Genomic DNA, 17952 nt, shown 5'->3' with positions numbered 1-17952 from the left:
AAATTAAGTTTAATTATTTATTCTATCGATTAAGAAATTGAGGAAGGTATCAATGGCTTTTTTTTAATATGACAATTTATTGATTTGATTGATTGGATATTTTATTACTTATATAAATCTAATGCCATAATTGCTAGATAATTTTATGTTGTAATTACACTAAAGAAAATTGTTGACTCCTACACAGTTATTTTTAAAATAATTACAGTGTAATTACAGTTATAACAATTAATTAAATCTGTACATTTACATTGTAATTATTTTTATAACTGAGCTGAGTTGAAAATTTATTCTATTTGTATTTTAAATTACGCGCTATTTTTAGTTTGCAGTCAAAAATTATTTAAATAAATTAATAATACAAGAAAATAATATTTGAATTTTTATCATGTGGAATTATTGGGGATGTTAATTTACTAAAAGTATGAAACAAATTAATTATCATTGTGAGATTAATCTAATTGAGTAATTTTTACTGTTTAATTTTATGGATGCGCAGAACTAACCTTTAATTGGTTGAATATTTTTGCAGTGACATCTATAAAAATTAATGTCTAGGTTAATTGTATTAACCAATTAAAGGTTAGGGAGTAAATGATACCGGTGGTAGTTTATTTGAAAAAAATATGAGCGATTGATACCTTTCTTGAAATAAATAATAATAAAAACCAAAAATAATTTTTAAAATGAAATTGGATTGACAAAGGGATTTGCAATTGTCAATAATGCTTGGGTTTGAAAAAAAAATTTAAATTTTGAAAAAATAATAATAAAATTTGATTGTAAAATAAAATAAAAAATAATTAATAATGGACTGAGCTGAGGAAATATTAAAATAATAAATGTACGAAAAAAAATTTCGGGTGAACCTAGAGGTGCCCCGTACTGTCGGTGGCCAAAGGAATTATCGATAGGCGTTTAAAAAAAAAGTAAATTATAACGAATAATAATAAAATAAATAAAAGACGAGTCGCGAGTGCCACTAATAAATAATAAATATAAAATAAATAGTGGCTCGTCGGAATAATTAATGATCTCATATGTTGCAGACGTTCTAGACGCGCAGTTGATCTGTTGATAGTTGATAAACAGCAGCAAGGGGGAGGAAAATTTAGTGCGAATGATTAATATATATATAAATATATATATGAATAATTAATGAATTTAAAAGATACTAATAATAATTACAATTATAATTATAAATTAAACGTAACATGCTAGTGAGGGAATGCAATTTTGAGAGAGATTTAAAAGAGTGAGAACACAAAAAAAAAAAAAAACAAATGAGCGTTGATAATAAATTTTAAAAAAGACATGTAAATTATCTGTTTAGATAGAATTTCAAAATTATAATTATGCAAAGAAAAAAATGATTTCTTGGCGCCAAAAATTTTTACTCATCCCAAGAAAACTTTTACTTGTCTCAAGAAATTTTTTGTATTTTTACTTGAAACCGAAAATTTTGTTGACAGAAAAAATTTTTTCACGGCAAAAATTCTTGCAAAGAAATTTTTTTTAGTTCTAAGAAAATACTCCTCTTCAATTCATGGCTAAAAGTATTTCTTGCGCCAAAAAATCTTCTTTTTTTTTTTGTTCATAATTAAAGTAAATATTTTATTTGTTTATTTTTCGAAATTAGTTGGATTTAAAAACTATTTGTAATACGATTACTATAAATCGTAATTTTAAAAAATAATTATTTGAAGAAAGAGCGAAGTAATGCGCAAGTAAAAGATGTGTAATTAAACGAGTGTATGATGAGTATATGTCTAATTAAATAAGTAGTTAAACTAAAAAAAAAAAAAAACAAAAAAAAAACTAACAACAAAAACAAAACAAACTTTACGCAATGTATTATAATTACTCGCTAAAAACCACTGATTCTATATATCTATACATGAATACCAACTTTTTAATAATATATTTTTTCATTGATTATTTATTTTCTCTTTACGTACGTACGTAACGCCGTACATACATTATACATATATAAATAAAAATATATATATATATATATATATATATAAAAAAATAAAACTAAAAGTATAAATAAAAATGATTATCTTAACTTTCAAAAAAAATGAAAGTTAATTAATATTACTATTATTATTTTTATTATAGTCGATAGTAAAGCATTGACAAAATTCTTTTAATTAAAGACTAAAAAATTAACACTCGGTATTAATATTAGAATTAGCGCTTTATAATAAGAAAAATTAAATATTTAAATTGTTTGTAGTAATTTTTTCCTGACGAACGCTTTTTCACCATCAGATTTTTCGAAAATTCAATTTAGGCATGACAATTATCGTTTTAAAAAAAATATTAACTATTTGGCCTTTCGTGTAAATATGTCTATTTAGGCCAGTACTCTCGGGTCTCAATTTAAATATTAATATACTCAATTTAATTTTATCGCGGGGACGTCTATCAATTTTGAATAGCGGTCATTCAATTTTGATTACGTCCGCGTCTTTATTATTAATTTATTCGAGTACAATTGTATTATAATAATAGTAATAATAATAATAACAACTGCAATTACTATGATAACAATCATTGTAATGGTATTGATATCGGAAAAGCGTTGGTCAGCAAGAAAAAATTTTTGATTAATGGATAAATAATCTAAATGCTAATAATTGTCACTATCATTAATGAGATAAATAATATTAATATTAATGATAAAAAAAATAGAATATATTTTGTATTAATGATAGATAAACCGAATTAAACGGCAAACGCAGAGGCCTGTAAAAGACTGAATTAGGTGCCGTTTTCGTAATGTTTTGAAATTTTTCTATTTCGATACCAACGTCTGTCATTTAATTAAACATCAATAAAGTGACGAAGACTACTTTAATATTTGTGTATTTTTTTTATTTTTATATTACCATCCTTTATTTTTTTAAAAATTAACATATTTTATATTTATTAAAAATCAATTTTACTTTTATCATTTATTTTATTTCCTTAATTTATTTATTATTTTTTTTTTTTCAGTACATACGAGACAGACGTTGCGTATTGATTTGAATTCGCAGTAACATCAAAATATGAGAATATAGAGTGCGAATTGTATGAAATGATAATGGAGTATTCGTTATGAGCTACGCTTTTGCAGCTATGTAAATTTGAAATAATATTAATAATATTTAGGTGAAAAAAAAAAAAAAAGTATAAATTGCGGGTAATGCTGCGTGAATAAATTCCGTCTAGTGGATACTCCATTTATATGTAGAAGAAATAGCAATAATAAATTAAAATAAATAAAAAATTGTTTTTTAAAATTTAGGTAGGCACTCTACGCTTCACGAATAAATCACGGATGTCTCTGCGCTTGGCGTCATTAATATCGGTTCATACGTGCATAGCATGATGAATTAAGCAAAAAGACGTGTGATAAAGAGTAGATATGGTTCGTGAACGGTGGCAATAATAATGCCCCAACGAACTTTTTTTCGCTTCCGTTCTAGTGCCGGCCAGTATATTAACTCCTTTTTAAATTTATAAACAATTATTAATAACCTACACAATATAATATATTCAACAAGTCAATACTAATATTTTTTATTTCTCACAAAATCATATCAGTACTTACTCATTTTTTATTTAAAACACTAATTTATTTCTTAGTTACAAAAAATGATATTAATATACCTTCAAAAGGGCGGGGGTGTTATTAATATCGGGAAATAGTCTCATATTTATTTTAATCTGTTATGTTAATTGACAAATACTTGAATTAAGTTCAAATTCAAATTCAAACTTTAGTTATTTCAGTTTACTGAATTATATTAATAAACTTATGAAGTTTTTTTTTATTTGGTTACTTGTAAAAAAAAAAGTTAAATTTCGCGACTTGTCAATATTAATATCTTATTTCTCTCAAAATCTATCAGAACTTATTTATTATTGAAAACACTAATTTATTTCTTATTAATATTAATATACCGCCAAACTGTATGGGGGTGTTATTAATATCAAAAAATAATCTTATATTTATTTGAATCTGTTATATTAATTGACAAATACTTGAATTAAATTTAAATTTAAACTCAAACTTTCAGTTATTTCAGTCTACTGTATTATATTAATAAACTTTAAAGTTTTGTTTTATTCGGTTACTAGTAAAAAAAAATCAAGTTCCACAGCTCGTCAATAGTAATATTTTATTTCTCTCAAAATCTATTAGAACTTACTCATTTACTATTGAAAACACTAATTTATTTTTTTATTGATATTAATATGTCGCCAAACTGCATGGGAATGTTATTAATATCAAAAAATAATCTCATATTTATTTGAATCTGTTATATTAATTGACAAATACTTGAATTAAGTTCAAATTTAAACTCAAACTTTCAGTTATTTCAGTCTACTGTATTATATTAATAAACTTTAAAGTTTTGTTTTATTCGGTTACTAGTAAAAAAAAATTAAGTTCCACAGCTCGTCAATAGTAATATTTTATTTCTCTCAAAATCTATTAGAACTCACTCATTTACTATTGAAAACACTAATTTATTTTTTTATTGATATTAATATGTCGCCAAACTGCATGGGAATGTTATTAATATCAAAAAATAATCTCATATTTATTTGAATCTGTTATATTAATTGACAAATACTTGAATTAAGTTCAAATTTAAACTCAAACTTTCAGTTATTTCAGTCTACTGTATTATATTAATAAACTTTGAGTTTTTGTTTTATTCAGTTACTAGTAAAAAAAAATTAAGTTTCACGACTCGTATAAAGACTGAACGTTAATGAGACGTGATTATCGAATTTAGTTAATTAACTGTAATATTTAATAAATCAGTATTAATATTATGATGATTTAAATGAAAATTACGGCTTAAGGTACATGTTAATTCGCAATTTAAAACTTAATAAAATCTTAACCCATCCTTTCCTTTTATGCGTGCTTAGTAGGCAATGTCTCTTGACAAAACAAAAATTTTTTAATACAGGGTGTCTATAAATAACTAACTTATAAGTGACATCTGTCAACACACAAAAAAATAATATTTATAATAAACTTTTAAATAATAAATTTATTGAAATGAACGCACAAACTTACTCGTTGCATTATTAGCAGTTTGTTTAAAAAAAAAAATCTATACAATTTCGTTCTAATAATAAATAGCGAATGCTATTTATTATCATATTAAATTGTAATAAATAAACTACATACATACACACAAAAAATAATAATAATTATAATAAATTAAAAAATTATACAAATGAAATTAAATATAAATAATATATATATAAGAATAATTACCAAATATAAATTGTAAATTACTGTTTGCGTGTCTAGTAGACGCACTGGAACATCTACGATCATTTTATTTGCGCATTCAAAAATAATCTCAACCAAATATTAATAAATATGTATAAAAATAAATAATAATTAAATAAAAAAAAAAATATATATATATATAAATATATATGTATATTTGTAATTGTGAAAAGTTTTAATTTGTAACTGACGACTATACACAAATAAAACTCGTCTTACTATTATTAGTATCATTACTTTTATTTACAAACTAATTAATTATAATAATAATTAATACCATTGTAAATTAATAAATAAATTATTTATAATGTATGTTGACGTGAAAAGAGTTTTTTTTGCTAAATCTATACAGTTAAATAATTTATTATTTTATATTCGTCTTTTTTTATCTCAACGCTCTTTTCGTGTCAACGTTTCATGAATAAGTAATTTTATTTATTATTATTATTATTATTATTACTATTATTATTATTTTTAATATTATTATTGAACCTGCAATTATAGATATGAGTTGGAAGCCATTTGTTTAAAGTGAATAAGATCTGGCTTTTAAATAAAACAGAATGATTAAATTGCGACATATCCCCGATGATTAATATTTTTAAATATTAAATCATTAAGAAAGAAAGATGGACAGTAATTATTTTTTTTTCTTCATAAATAAATAAATTACAAAAAAAAAAAAAACAAAAAAAAATAAAGATTAAGAATTTGTATCCACCATACAAACGTGAGCACCGGTAACGACGCAATATGTGAAGATCATTGTTATATCTTTGTATGAACCTTTAATACGCAATAAAAAATATGTATATTTATATATATACATATATATAAATATATAAATAAAATTTATTAAATCAACTTTGAAAATTGACAAGTTTATTTATTTATTAATAGAAAATAATTTAAGTTTCCTTAAATATTTAAAAACAGCAAAATTAATCGAGGATTGATTGCATTGTGAGCCGATCGGCAGATACGAATCGAGCTGCGCACGCAGGTTGGCAACAGGTAAAAAGAACAAGTGAGCTTGACTTAGAGTTGATACAATAAAAAAGAGACAGTTAAATAAGCAGGGAAAGCCGCAGGTGCCAAGAAGGGGGGTTAGCTTCTCAAGGTGGGAGTCAAACCTGACCGGTTGGTAGGTTTAGCTCCGGGTTCTGGTCGACGCTCTTCGATCGACAGTCGCACACAGGAAGTCAATATACCCAGGTGAATACTTTCAAACATCATGTAAACTCGTTACCTATTTCTCATACCTGCGCTAAGCTGTATCAGGTAAGGTTTTTTTTCTATTTATCGTAATAATCGGTAATGATTGATAGATATTTTGAAAATGCGCATGCGTATTTTTAAATTATTTTTTTTTTTAAATATTCAAATTATTTTTCCGCTTCAAATTTGAATAATAATCTGCCAAATTATTTTAATAATTATATACATAAATATTATTTAAAAGTTAGTATATATACAAATATATATGAGATATTTTACTATATACATATGTAGAATAAATTAACGAGACATCGGATCTGCAGTTATGCTCCAAAGAATATAACATCGTTACGGTGAATGATTTTTGACAATTACATATATATACATATATATGTATATATATGTTTATATACAATGGAATAGGATTGTCTAGACATATTCAGTTTTAATAAAACAGACCAATGACTTTACTGTATACAATATAGGTATATATGTATATACATATAAATTTTTTTATATTATGTTATATGTTACATGTTATGTTTATGTATATACAAGCGACTCAATACTATTAAACACACGATGCAAGAACCAGTCAAACAACATTCCCCGACTTATAACTATAACTGTTGGATCGAATTCGAGAGGAGAGAGTACTGTACAAGAACAAGAATATTGTATTAAGAATAAGAACGCCAACGCTTGACTTTACAGCCGCCATTTTGGTTGCGGTTTATTGCGACATTTTATACATTACTATTCACTGTACTACATACTGGAGAAAATAATACTTTTACATACAAATATTTATTTACTTTAAAAGTTCATATCTTCATTTATCAAAATTATATATTTTCTGGTTTCAATAATTCAGACGATACGCGATACCAAAAAATTTTTTTCGATCCAAGCTTCATGGTCATTGACCTATAGATCATTAGAACCGGGAAAATAAGATGATTTTTAAACAAATTAATTTTTCGCGGCAAAATATTCAAATGATTTAAAAAATTATCGCGTAGTAAGTTGTCGTGAGTAATGATACTTCTTTTCTTTGTAAGATATAATGGAATATGTTAGTGAATGAAAAGAGAAATTAAATAGAAAAGTTTCTGTAAAGATGATTTATCCTTTGGCAAGATGACATAAATATTCACGGATGTGGCTGCGACTTCCGTTCATTGCATTTCAGTAAAAAAATACAATGAATTAAACGATCGGAGTCATTAGAATTATTCTAAAAATTTTCCCCTTTAGTTTATATATTAGTTATTAATTAGGCGGTAAAAAATATTTGAATAATTAACTTTGTTCAAAGTCCGTAAAATTCACTTGTGTGCAGACATATTGCTCGACAATTGTTCTACAATTGAATTACGTTAGATAACTTATATTGGAGTAGACAGCAAAATATATAATCATTGTTATATAACAATTTATTCCAAGTACAGAAAAAAATGGAGCCAATGACAATCGAGGCGTAAAATAATCGAGGGAATAGATTATTTTTATTAGAAAAAAAAAAAAAAATAAATAAATAGATAGTAATTTTATGCATTTTAATTTGATAAGTTCTAGGTCGGCATGTTTATTTAAATGAAGTATCATATTTTTTTATAAATAAACCTATATATATTTTTTTATGCCAACGGTAACGATGAGTAATGTGGGAATTTAGTTTAAATAATCAATATCCTCGGCATACTTCATTAAGATTTCATAATCATAACTCGCTATAATAAATTTTTTTAACAAGACACAACTTTTGAATATTCAAATTTAACGAGCAGACGATAGATAAAAAAAATTTAATTTTTAAAACGATATCCTAATGGATTTTTAATTACGATAATAATAAAAATTTTAGTGAAAGTTTTGGATGAGAAAATAATTTTCATAAAGTTGACAATATGACTCACCATAATATTTTCTTGTCCTTGAGGCATATCACTTGTTACGTACTTTATGTATGTACACTAATCACTTATTGAAATTATATTTTACATTCCAACACGTACTGTATCGTATCACAAACCAATACATTTTTTTTTTTTAATATCTATACATAAGAATTTTTTTTTATTTTTTATTTCAATTTTTAATTATTTTATTGTACACGAATTTATGGAACGATTAATAATTATTAATTTTTTTTTTTATATATTTATACTTCAATAAATTTTTATTATTTTCTGCGGAATTTGAAAAAATTTGGTATACATTTAAAAAGAAATTTGACTGTACCTTTAATCAAAATTTTCAAAGGCTCCGAATTTTCCCGCCATTTTAAATAGAAAAATAAAATTTAAATTTCTATGATTAAAAAATTACTTTCGTACAAATTCTATGACTTTTTAGAAAAAATTATGTTCTATGAAATCGTATAAATTTTGAAAAAAAATTTTCAATAAATAGAAAGAAAAAAAATTCTGAATTTCAAATGGCAAAAATAAAGTTTATAAAAGAACTTTTTTGTTTTAAATTAAGTGATTTAGGAGGAAGTCATATATTTGTATAGATTTTTAATAATTCAATGAAGTATATAAATTAATGTGGAACATGAATAGTGAAAATTCCATAGAGACTAAAGTCCCAAATAAATTTGTAATGCTACATGATAAACGATAATACGCAATTACTGAAAATGTGAATGCGCGTATTATTTGCAGCCTATTAACTACTAATCCGCTTTAGTAGTACAAAACAGCTGCGCCCTTTTCAATTTGCTTATTCTCAATACACCGAAATGAGATGAGATGAGAGGACAAAAAGAAAATCCACTAGTTTAAATCAATTAAAAAACGCTCTTATACGAATTCGTATTTCATTTTATTTATACGCCTGTAAATTTATAATTGAATGATTTAAAATAAAACTCCTTACTCATTGATGCTTTCTTTCAGACTTAAAATGAAATCTACCGACTCGGCGTGTACAAACATGTCGTTAAAAATAGTGGAGGATTTTAAAAACGGACCTTAATGAGGATATAAAAATATTATTTAATGATGCTGCTCAACTTGTTGGTGTTTATTTTGGTGCTCGGAATATCGGAGTCGACACTAGATCCCGCGGGAACAAAGTGCGGTGAGAAAAGATGCTCGACTACAGAATACTGTAGTCTTTTCGACTCTCAATGTCTGCCGTGTTCTTCGATTTGCGATCCCACTACTCATAATCACCATCTCGATCTCTGTGTCAAAGATTGTCAAGGTAAATTTTCATTTTTATTTAAAATTCAAAATAAAAATTTCATCTATCGAATCATGTATTCAATTTTTTAAAAATAGTTGAGATTTATTTTTTAAAAAATGCAGCTCTAAAAATTTTAATCCCCGGAAAAACGACAATTTTTTTTTAAATTTTAAAATAAATTTTTTTTTTACTACAAATAAAATTTTCTTCTATTCACTACTCAATTTATTTTTTTTTGTTGGTAAAAAAAAAAGTCATAAATTGTAGTAATTCAATGTAAAAATATAACAATGTATATTATTAGAGAGGAAAAAAAATAAAATCTTCTTAAAGTAGTAGTTAAAAAACATATGTAGAAATTTACCCTGCAATAACGAGTATAAGTGTGGGATGCACACATCTCATGAATAGGGCGTGGTGGTAATAAATTACCTTGAGTTATTATTTTTATATTTTTTATTCCATGATACGAAGATGCCAGGGTCCTTTTGCCTTTGAATTATTACACAATGCCAGCAGCAGGCTGTCACATCTATTCAATGTTTCAAAATGTCAACGACCTAATGCCCAAAATTTTAATGAAATTTTTTTTATTCAACCATCAACTCCATTTGTCATTTTACTTCAACAATTTCACACGCCCGCGCATGTTTACATATATTTATAAATGCGAAAAAATATTAAATTTATATCCTTTGACGTTAAATATTTAAACAGCATCGATGCGAGTCTCGTGAAAGCGATTGTGCGTAATCAAATTAATTAATTATTCTCTTTGACTCATTTACTCACATATATATTGAAACAGTTGGCAAATTTGAACACCCAGAATTTCAATGAATATCAAAGTGATATATTATTGACAAGTATTAATTTTTTTAGGAAAACCCGAGTCAAAAATTCAATACGCAAAATTTTATTTTTTCACAACTGCGTACGGTATTTTTATAAAAATAAATCCATGACACATTCGATTGATGATTATTTCATTCATGCAGGATATTATGCAATTTTACGTCAGTCTATTAAATAATTACGTTTCGTAATTTATTACTCTGACAACACGTGGAGTAAAAAAAGAACAGCACATATTTTTTTTTATTTTTCTCAGTGTTTAATAACATGTAAATGATCTATAATTTTTATCAACATGACAATGAGAAAAAAATGGTATATGTAAAATAGGGTTCACCTGAGTATACATATGTACACTTGAGTAACCTAAGCCTCAATTATTCTACACCTGACGCTCCAATCGAGCTAAGTCCCGGTGGTAGTTCTAGTCCTCGGTTCTTCATACAACCGACAACCTGCTCCCAAGTATAAAGAAGTTAAGCGAGTTTACCCGATGACTCATCAACTTCTTGGCTCTTCTTTTTTACCTTCTATTCCATTCCATTCTATTCTATTTCCTTTTACTTCTATACTGTACACTATACCGTATATATATATATATATATATATATATATATATATATATATATATATTACTGTACTCATTTCATCCAATTTTATTGTACAACACAACAACATATACCCCCGTCGTGAATTTTTTTTTCTTCTTCCTTTCTTGGTTTGGCGCCAATTCAATACATGTTTTTTTTATACTTTATAATTTCAAACGGGTCAGGTAGATCTTTTTCAATTTAATTTTTTTTTTTAAATACATATATATATATATATATATATATATATATATATATATATTAAGGTGGGTTGAAAAAAAACTTTTTTTTTGTTTTTTTTAGCATGGGGGTAGAATTCGTACCTTATAAAAAAAAAACTTTTCAAGAAAAAAAAAATTTTTCAACCCACCCTAATATATATATATATATATATATATATATATATATTATTTCGACATCAATAAAAAAATTTATAAGTCAAAGTCAAACTTATTGAGTTTCTATTTATTTATAACATGTGTTTTATAGTGACTCAGTAATGTAGTGTCTGTCCTCAGTTTATAATTTTTATTATTAAATTTATTTTTGTCACCATGATTATTTTAAACGTGCCCTTGAAAATTAACTTGCTACATTCTGTAGTTAATATTTATACATAATCGAATTTATTTTACGCCTGTGAATTATAAAGTAGTCAAGTGATGAGACGAAAGCCATCAGAAAAATTCAAATTTTTTTTTGTCTCTCCCAGAAATCTTAAAATTGTAAAAAGGCACAAATTCACAAAATCTTAAAATTTTTAATTTTAATAATTTTGTTAAATTTATAAAAAATTTATGATCATAAAAAATCTCTTATTTTTATTGCAATAAATTATTTGTATAAAAAAAAAAAAATTACTCATAGAAATATAAAAATTTTTCGCACTAAGAATTAAGTAGGACTGAGATAAAAATATATCAAGTTTTACATTTAAAAAATAATTTTTTAAATGACTCATTTACTCCGGACAATTAAGATAAATATAGATGCTATTTTACTGTAAGATTTCATAGTGCATCTAGTATAATCACACTTAAATATATATGTATATAATAAGTGAAACGGCAGTTATTCTAGAGTACGTAAGAATTGTAAATAAACGTGGCATATGTTGATGACGATGCGGGAACCACCAGGAAAGCTTACGATAATTATTATATGCTATACTATTGTATTGTAGGGAATTGTTTGCCGCAGGTTGCTATCACGACCTAACTTATAAATTTAACACTGCGTCTGCGCTACATTAATCTATTATTTCTACTATACATGTACTACAATCTGGTTATAAACTATTCCAAACCCTCAACCCTCTTTTACATATATTTGAATTTTATCTTTTAATAGTGAAATTAGACAAAACATCGCTTGTAAACATCGTAGTCTACATAATCAGAAAAAACCGCGTTAAAGTATTTTTAATTATCACAGAGGCCAATAAAAAAAACTACAATTTTATAATTTTCTGAGGCGAGGAAAAATTTTTCGCACCAAAAAATACTTTTTTTCTGCGTAAAAATTTTAATTTGCCGGAAAAAAAAAAATTGATAGATTTCATAAATAAATATTTATATTATTTCATTGTAGTCTATAACATCGAGACCAGAAGAATCACTAGATTTGGCCTCTTCTATCTTATTTTTAAAAATAAAATATTAAAAATAGTACAGAGAGTAATGACACAATTGTTGTGAGTTATAAGAAATAATAATAGAGATATATAAGATGTAAAAAAAATGCATTTATTTTCTGCGGTCTGTATAAATCGAGCATTAGTCTTTTAGAATGTCTCGTAGATGTTCTTGTATCGTTAATGCAGGAACCAGCGGTCTGGGTTTGAGGACTGGGGGGAAAGAAAAAGACCATAATGCTGTACTGTAAGAAACATGATGGATGACACGGTAGTTGAATGTACGTTTGTATATGTATATAAATAAGTATTTTATATATGTATACATACATAAAACTTCCGGTAAATCATACGTCAATTTTTTTTTACTACTCTTCCGACACCATTAATGTAACAAGGCTAATGATGTCGTAAAGTAAAAAATTAACTGACATTTTTAAAATTCTATTAACGTACTTCATACGAGATAAAAATTATTATCATATATTAATCATAAAATATATTAATAGGAAAGAAGACAAGAACACACTTGAGAGTTTTTAAAATTATTAAAAATTTTTTTTCTATTGAAAAAAAAAAATTGAAATTTAAAAAAACCAATACTGTAATTATTACAGAAGTAATTTTGAATTATTTCTATGAATTTAAAAATTAAAAACAGACGGTGTGATGATTATTTGAATTTTTTTAATTTTATGAAATAAAATGGATGACATTTTATCGAATATAAAATTGTTGATTAGTAAATTTGTTCGGAATACAAAGATGTACAAGTTTGATGAGAGACACGATAGATTGTTTATGTATATATACATATATGTATATGTAAACATCATACATCGATGCATAAGGTTGTAGTGAGCGTCAACATCAGGTTTGTTAACTCAACGGAAGCCAGCTCGTTATCGAGTTGGCACAGAGTGTTAACGAGCCGCGGTTCAAAACTTACAAACTTCGTAAGTGCTAAGTCTAACGCGTCTATCAATTCCACGACATTTCCCGTGTTCGAAACTTGCTTCATTAAATCTAATGATTATCGCTATTACATTATCACTAGTACTCCTATTTCCAATTTATTTACCTTAATTGTTACAGTTTTTGCTTTTAATCTTATATATATATATATATATATTTTTTTTTTTTTTTTAATTAGGCTCTATCTGTTATAAATTACCGGCAAAATAATTACACGGGTTGTGTGATTTTTTTTTAAATTTTTTATTCGGTTATTTTATATTTAATATCAACTTTCAGAGTACCTGCACGACCAGAGATACGTACTACGTGCAGACCTAGGACGAGATGAGAACTTAAGAGGTAAGTTAGTACAACGTTTGAATATTAATTAGACAGTATGAGTCATACCCTTGCGAAGAGATTAAGTGACTGTAACTCTCGTGATAAATGTATGAGAGAGATTTTAACGGGTTAATAATTCAAACAAAGGAAAATATTGTCGTCACTAAATTTTAATTTAATAATTTATTCTGTTTTAATTATATTAATTCTGTTTTATGAGCGAATATTTCTGTTAAAAAGTGTAACATAGTTTGATTAGGACACTCGTTACTTTAGACGGGGCTAAAATTATCAAAGTCTCTCCCTGAAATAAAATGATGATTTTCTAAGAAAATATCTCGAAGTTAATAAATTTGAAAAGAAATTTTTTTTTTTTTTTTTAAATTAAATTTGGTCATGAAAAATTGCGGGAAAAATTAAATGAGATTTTTGAAAAATTCTATGTATTTAAAAAAATAATTGATTTTGAATTTGATATTGAGAAAATAAATTTTCCCTCTTTTATATATTTTTTTTTTACTATATTTTTTTATGTGTAGTTATATGGGATAATTTGACGATGCATATCAGTCTGCACGCAATATATCGCTCGATTTTACTACTGTACGACTGGCACATAGTATGACGTGCACGCGATTTTATTTATGTTCATTATAAATGAGCTATAAAACTCAAGAAGAAGTGAATTTAAATTTTATATATTTTATTTATTGTTACAAACAATAGCAATAAAAAAAATCCCTTAAGTTATGGGCTCGGAAATGGTCGTCAGAATGTTTCAAAAAATTTAGCGACCGCCAAAAATAAAAAAAAATAAAATTGTTGTGAAAAAATAAAAAAAACCATGGGACAAATTTTTAATTATAATTTATTACTCATTTTTTTTTTACAGTCAGTGAATATTATTTTCAAAATTGACTTTTTTAGTCTGTTCCCATCTATTCCGATTTTTTTCCTCTCATATTCAAATTTTGGTAAATCATTAGTGACATTAATTTGATTTCATGTCGTGACTTGAGTTGAAAATCCTGAAAAATGTTTGAAGATTAGATTTTTATAAAAAAATGTTTTTTTGAAAATTTAAGATTAACTTTGAGATTTAAAGCGAGATAATGATAAATAATGGATATTTTTTTTTTATGAAAAAGAAGGAAAAGTATAATAGAAGTTATATTGATTTTTATAGAATAGGTTTACTGGAGAAGTAATATATATTTATATAGTAATGCTATAAGAAATACATCAAGACTAGATGTAAAATCGATAAATGCAATTTTCACGTTCGCTACCTATGACCTGAGTTAAAGCGGTAAAAAATTTGTGAAATAAATTTGACCATAACAATCCTTATCTTAATTTACGAGAGCCTTTTTTCATTTGAACTTTTATTGCCGCGTTTTTTTTTTTTTCAAGTATAAAAAAAAAAAAGTAAAAACTTTAAGAGTCAGTATAAAAGTTTAAAAATAAGTATTTAATGTTTTATCTTTTTATGTAGTTGTAAATTTTATTTTTCAGACGATGTACAAAAACTTGGATCACTCGTTAAAGTTTCATTGGCTCTTACTTTGATAACAATACTAGCAATTATTATTTTTCTGGTAAGAACAGTTGTTAAATTTAAAAAAATCCGATGTACGTTTGAAAAAATATTTGGAAAAAAGTGGGCCAAGAATACGAATAAAAACCAAATAAGAGACGATATAGAAAATGTCACGGTAGTTAAACCCGCCCAATCTAATGTCGTAATTTCGACCTTGCCGACAATAAGTGCTGCAGTTTCCTCAGCGTCATCAAATTCACAAGATTCTAATAGCATCAGCAATAGTAATAGCAATAATCATTCAAATGGATCTTCTACTCCGAATACAACAAGTACATCAGTATCTGCTAAATTTGCAAGTGAAGATTCAACTTTAGAGTATGCGTACGATAACCCCGCGATGACGCCGAGTCCTGAAATTCCGACCAATAAATTAAAATCTAAACGTGAAAGCTCATTTTGAATTTTTTTAAAAATTTCAAACTTTTTTTACTTACATTACACTTTTAATAATAATATTATACGATTTTAAATGGTGATAATTTTTTAAAAAATATTTGTTAGAATTTTATAAACTTTTAATCGTCGGTTATTTTTAAAAATTGTAAAATTTTTTTTTATACCCGTTTTTTAAAAAAACTTGGGTCTTGTTGATTTTTTTTTTCAAATTTTTAAATTAAGTATTGAAGATAATTAATAACTAGATTTATTAATTCATTAAATTAATTAATAATTAATAATTAGTGTAACATACACTCGTAAACCATGCGGCTGTGTGACTTAAACCGTATTTATATTTCAACGTTGAATTTAAATTCCACGTTAATGTTGAATTTTAATTTTAATTAGCATAAAAAAAATCTTATTTATAATTAGATAATACTTACTGATATTAAGTATGAATCTCTATATATATTTATATGAAAGCGTAGCTACTAAATAATTATACATATATATATCGTATGTTTATTTGTTTAAACATATATACATATATAAGCGCCTTATCAGCAATTCCGTCCATGAAAGGCCTTATGAGCAAGTGCATTGCGATAAAAGCGTGCATTGCATAGGTCGGTCACGTTTCAAAATGTATATAGGCTGTTGCAAAAAAATATATGTACATATATATTTAATACCTTAGCTCTATCTGAAACAAATTAATTTAAATTACCGATACGTGCTCAATAAATGAAAATAAAAAAAAAAATTAATCGAAGCTCAGTAAGAAAAGAGGCTCAAAATCTTAAGTAATCATCTGCTCAATAATATGAGAGAAATGTATGAGAATATAGAAAAATAAAATTGCTCAAAATTTGAAAAAAAAAAGTTTTTTCGCGCATCTTGTGCATTTTGTGACGTCGACTGACCTTAGATTAAATATAAGACTAAAATAATGAATTAATTAAAATGCATACCCTGTATTTAATTAAATAAGTAATTATATTATAATTGTACAAACTTTTGGACTCGTTATGAGTATCCAGTCTTCCAGAATTCAGGATATTAAAATATTCGCCCTTAGGCAGCTATTAATTACAAAAATAATTATTTACATAATTAATATTTCAATTTTTATGAATTTTTATTAATTAATTATTTCATTATTTTATTATAAATAAATATATCAATTAATTGTAACTAGAAATTCTTAATTAGTGACAGTGACTTCAATTCCTGTAGTTACAAGATATAATTATAAATATTAAATTTATGTTATCTATTATTAATTAAGATAAATCCTAATTACCGTTAAATTTTAATTAAGAAAAAAATTAATTATTGAAAAATGAAATTTTTCATAGCATTTATGTGCCTTAATTTATTTATTACATATATATTCATATACATATAACCACATTACATCACATAAAAAATTTATCATAATTAATAAATAACATACAATTAGTATTAAGTATGATATATATTTAAAGCACACTAGTATTACTATAATTAATGTGCCTTAGTAATTAAAAAAAAAAAAACAAAAAAAATTAGTAATAAATATTTGTATTGAACTTTGATGAAAATTGAATAATTACGTAATTAAGTTTATAATAATTTAATTTATTTAATTATGTACAAATATATACAATTATTATAACATATAGGCATTTATGTGAGGATATGTTATTTTATTGTTAGTTAATAATTAATAATTAATTATTTTATTTTATTAAATAGTAATAATTAATTTTTGTGGCTTGGACATATGGCAATCATTCGAAATTTTTTTAAACACTTGGCATTATTTTTTACACTTAATATATGTATTGATTTAATTGCTGTATTTTAATGGATTATTTTTTCAATAAAT

General features: G+C 25.0%; 1 protein-coding gene across 1 annotated transcript; it reads left to right on the top strand.

Annotated features, from left to right (window-relative positions):
- The first annotated feature begins 6455 nt into the window (after positions 1 to 6455).
- Positions 6456 to 17593, top strand: LOC103571245 (protein grindelwald). Its single transcript, XM_053741405.1, has 4 exons — positions 6456 to 6589; positions 9430 to 9739; positions 14054 to 14116; positions 15614 to 17593. Exons 2-4 carry the CDS (start codon positions 9532 to 9534, stop codon positions 16099 to 16101), a joined length of 759 nt encoding a protein of 252 aa, XP_053597380.1. The 5' UTR covers positions 6456 to 6589; positions 9430 to 9531; the 3' UTR covers positions 16102 to 17593.
- Positions 17594 to 17952: the final 359 nt, after the last annotated feature.

This window comes from Microplitis demolitor, chromosome 1 (assembly GCF_026212275.2).
Source record: "Microplitis demolitor isolate Queensland-Clemson2020A chromosome 1, iyMicDemo2.1a, whole genome shotgun sequence".
In the NCBI taxonomy this organism is placed as follows: domain Eukaryota; kingdom Metazoa; phylum Arthropoda; class Insecta; order Hymenoptera; family Braconidae; genus Microplitis; species Microplitis demolitor.
This window is presented reverse-complemented; position numbering and strand designations above follow the sequence as displayed.

Bases quoted from the DNA above. Each gene is read 5' to 3' on its own strand.
- LOC103571245 (XM_053741405.1), top strand. From the start codon at position 9,532: ATGATGCTGCTCAACTTGTTGGTGTTTATTTTGGTGCTCGGAATATCG. The intron at 9,740-14,053 runs GTAAATTTTCAT...ATCAACTTTCAG, and splicing joins CTGTGTCAAAGATTGTCAAG to AGTACCTGCACGACCAGAGA. The intron at 14,117-15,613 runs GTAAGTTAGTAC...TTTATTTTTCAG, and splicing joins ACGAGATGAGAACTTAAGAG to ACGATGTACAAAAACTTGGA.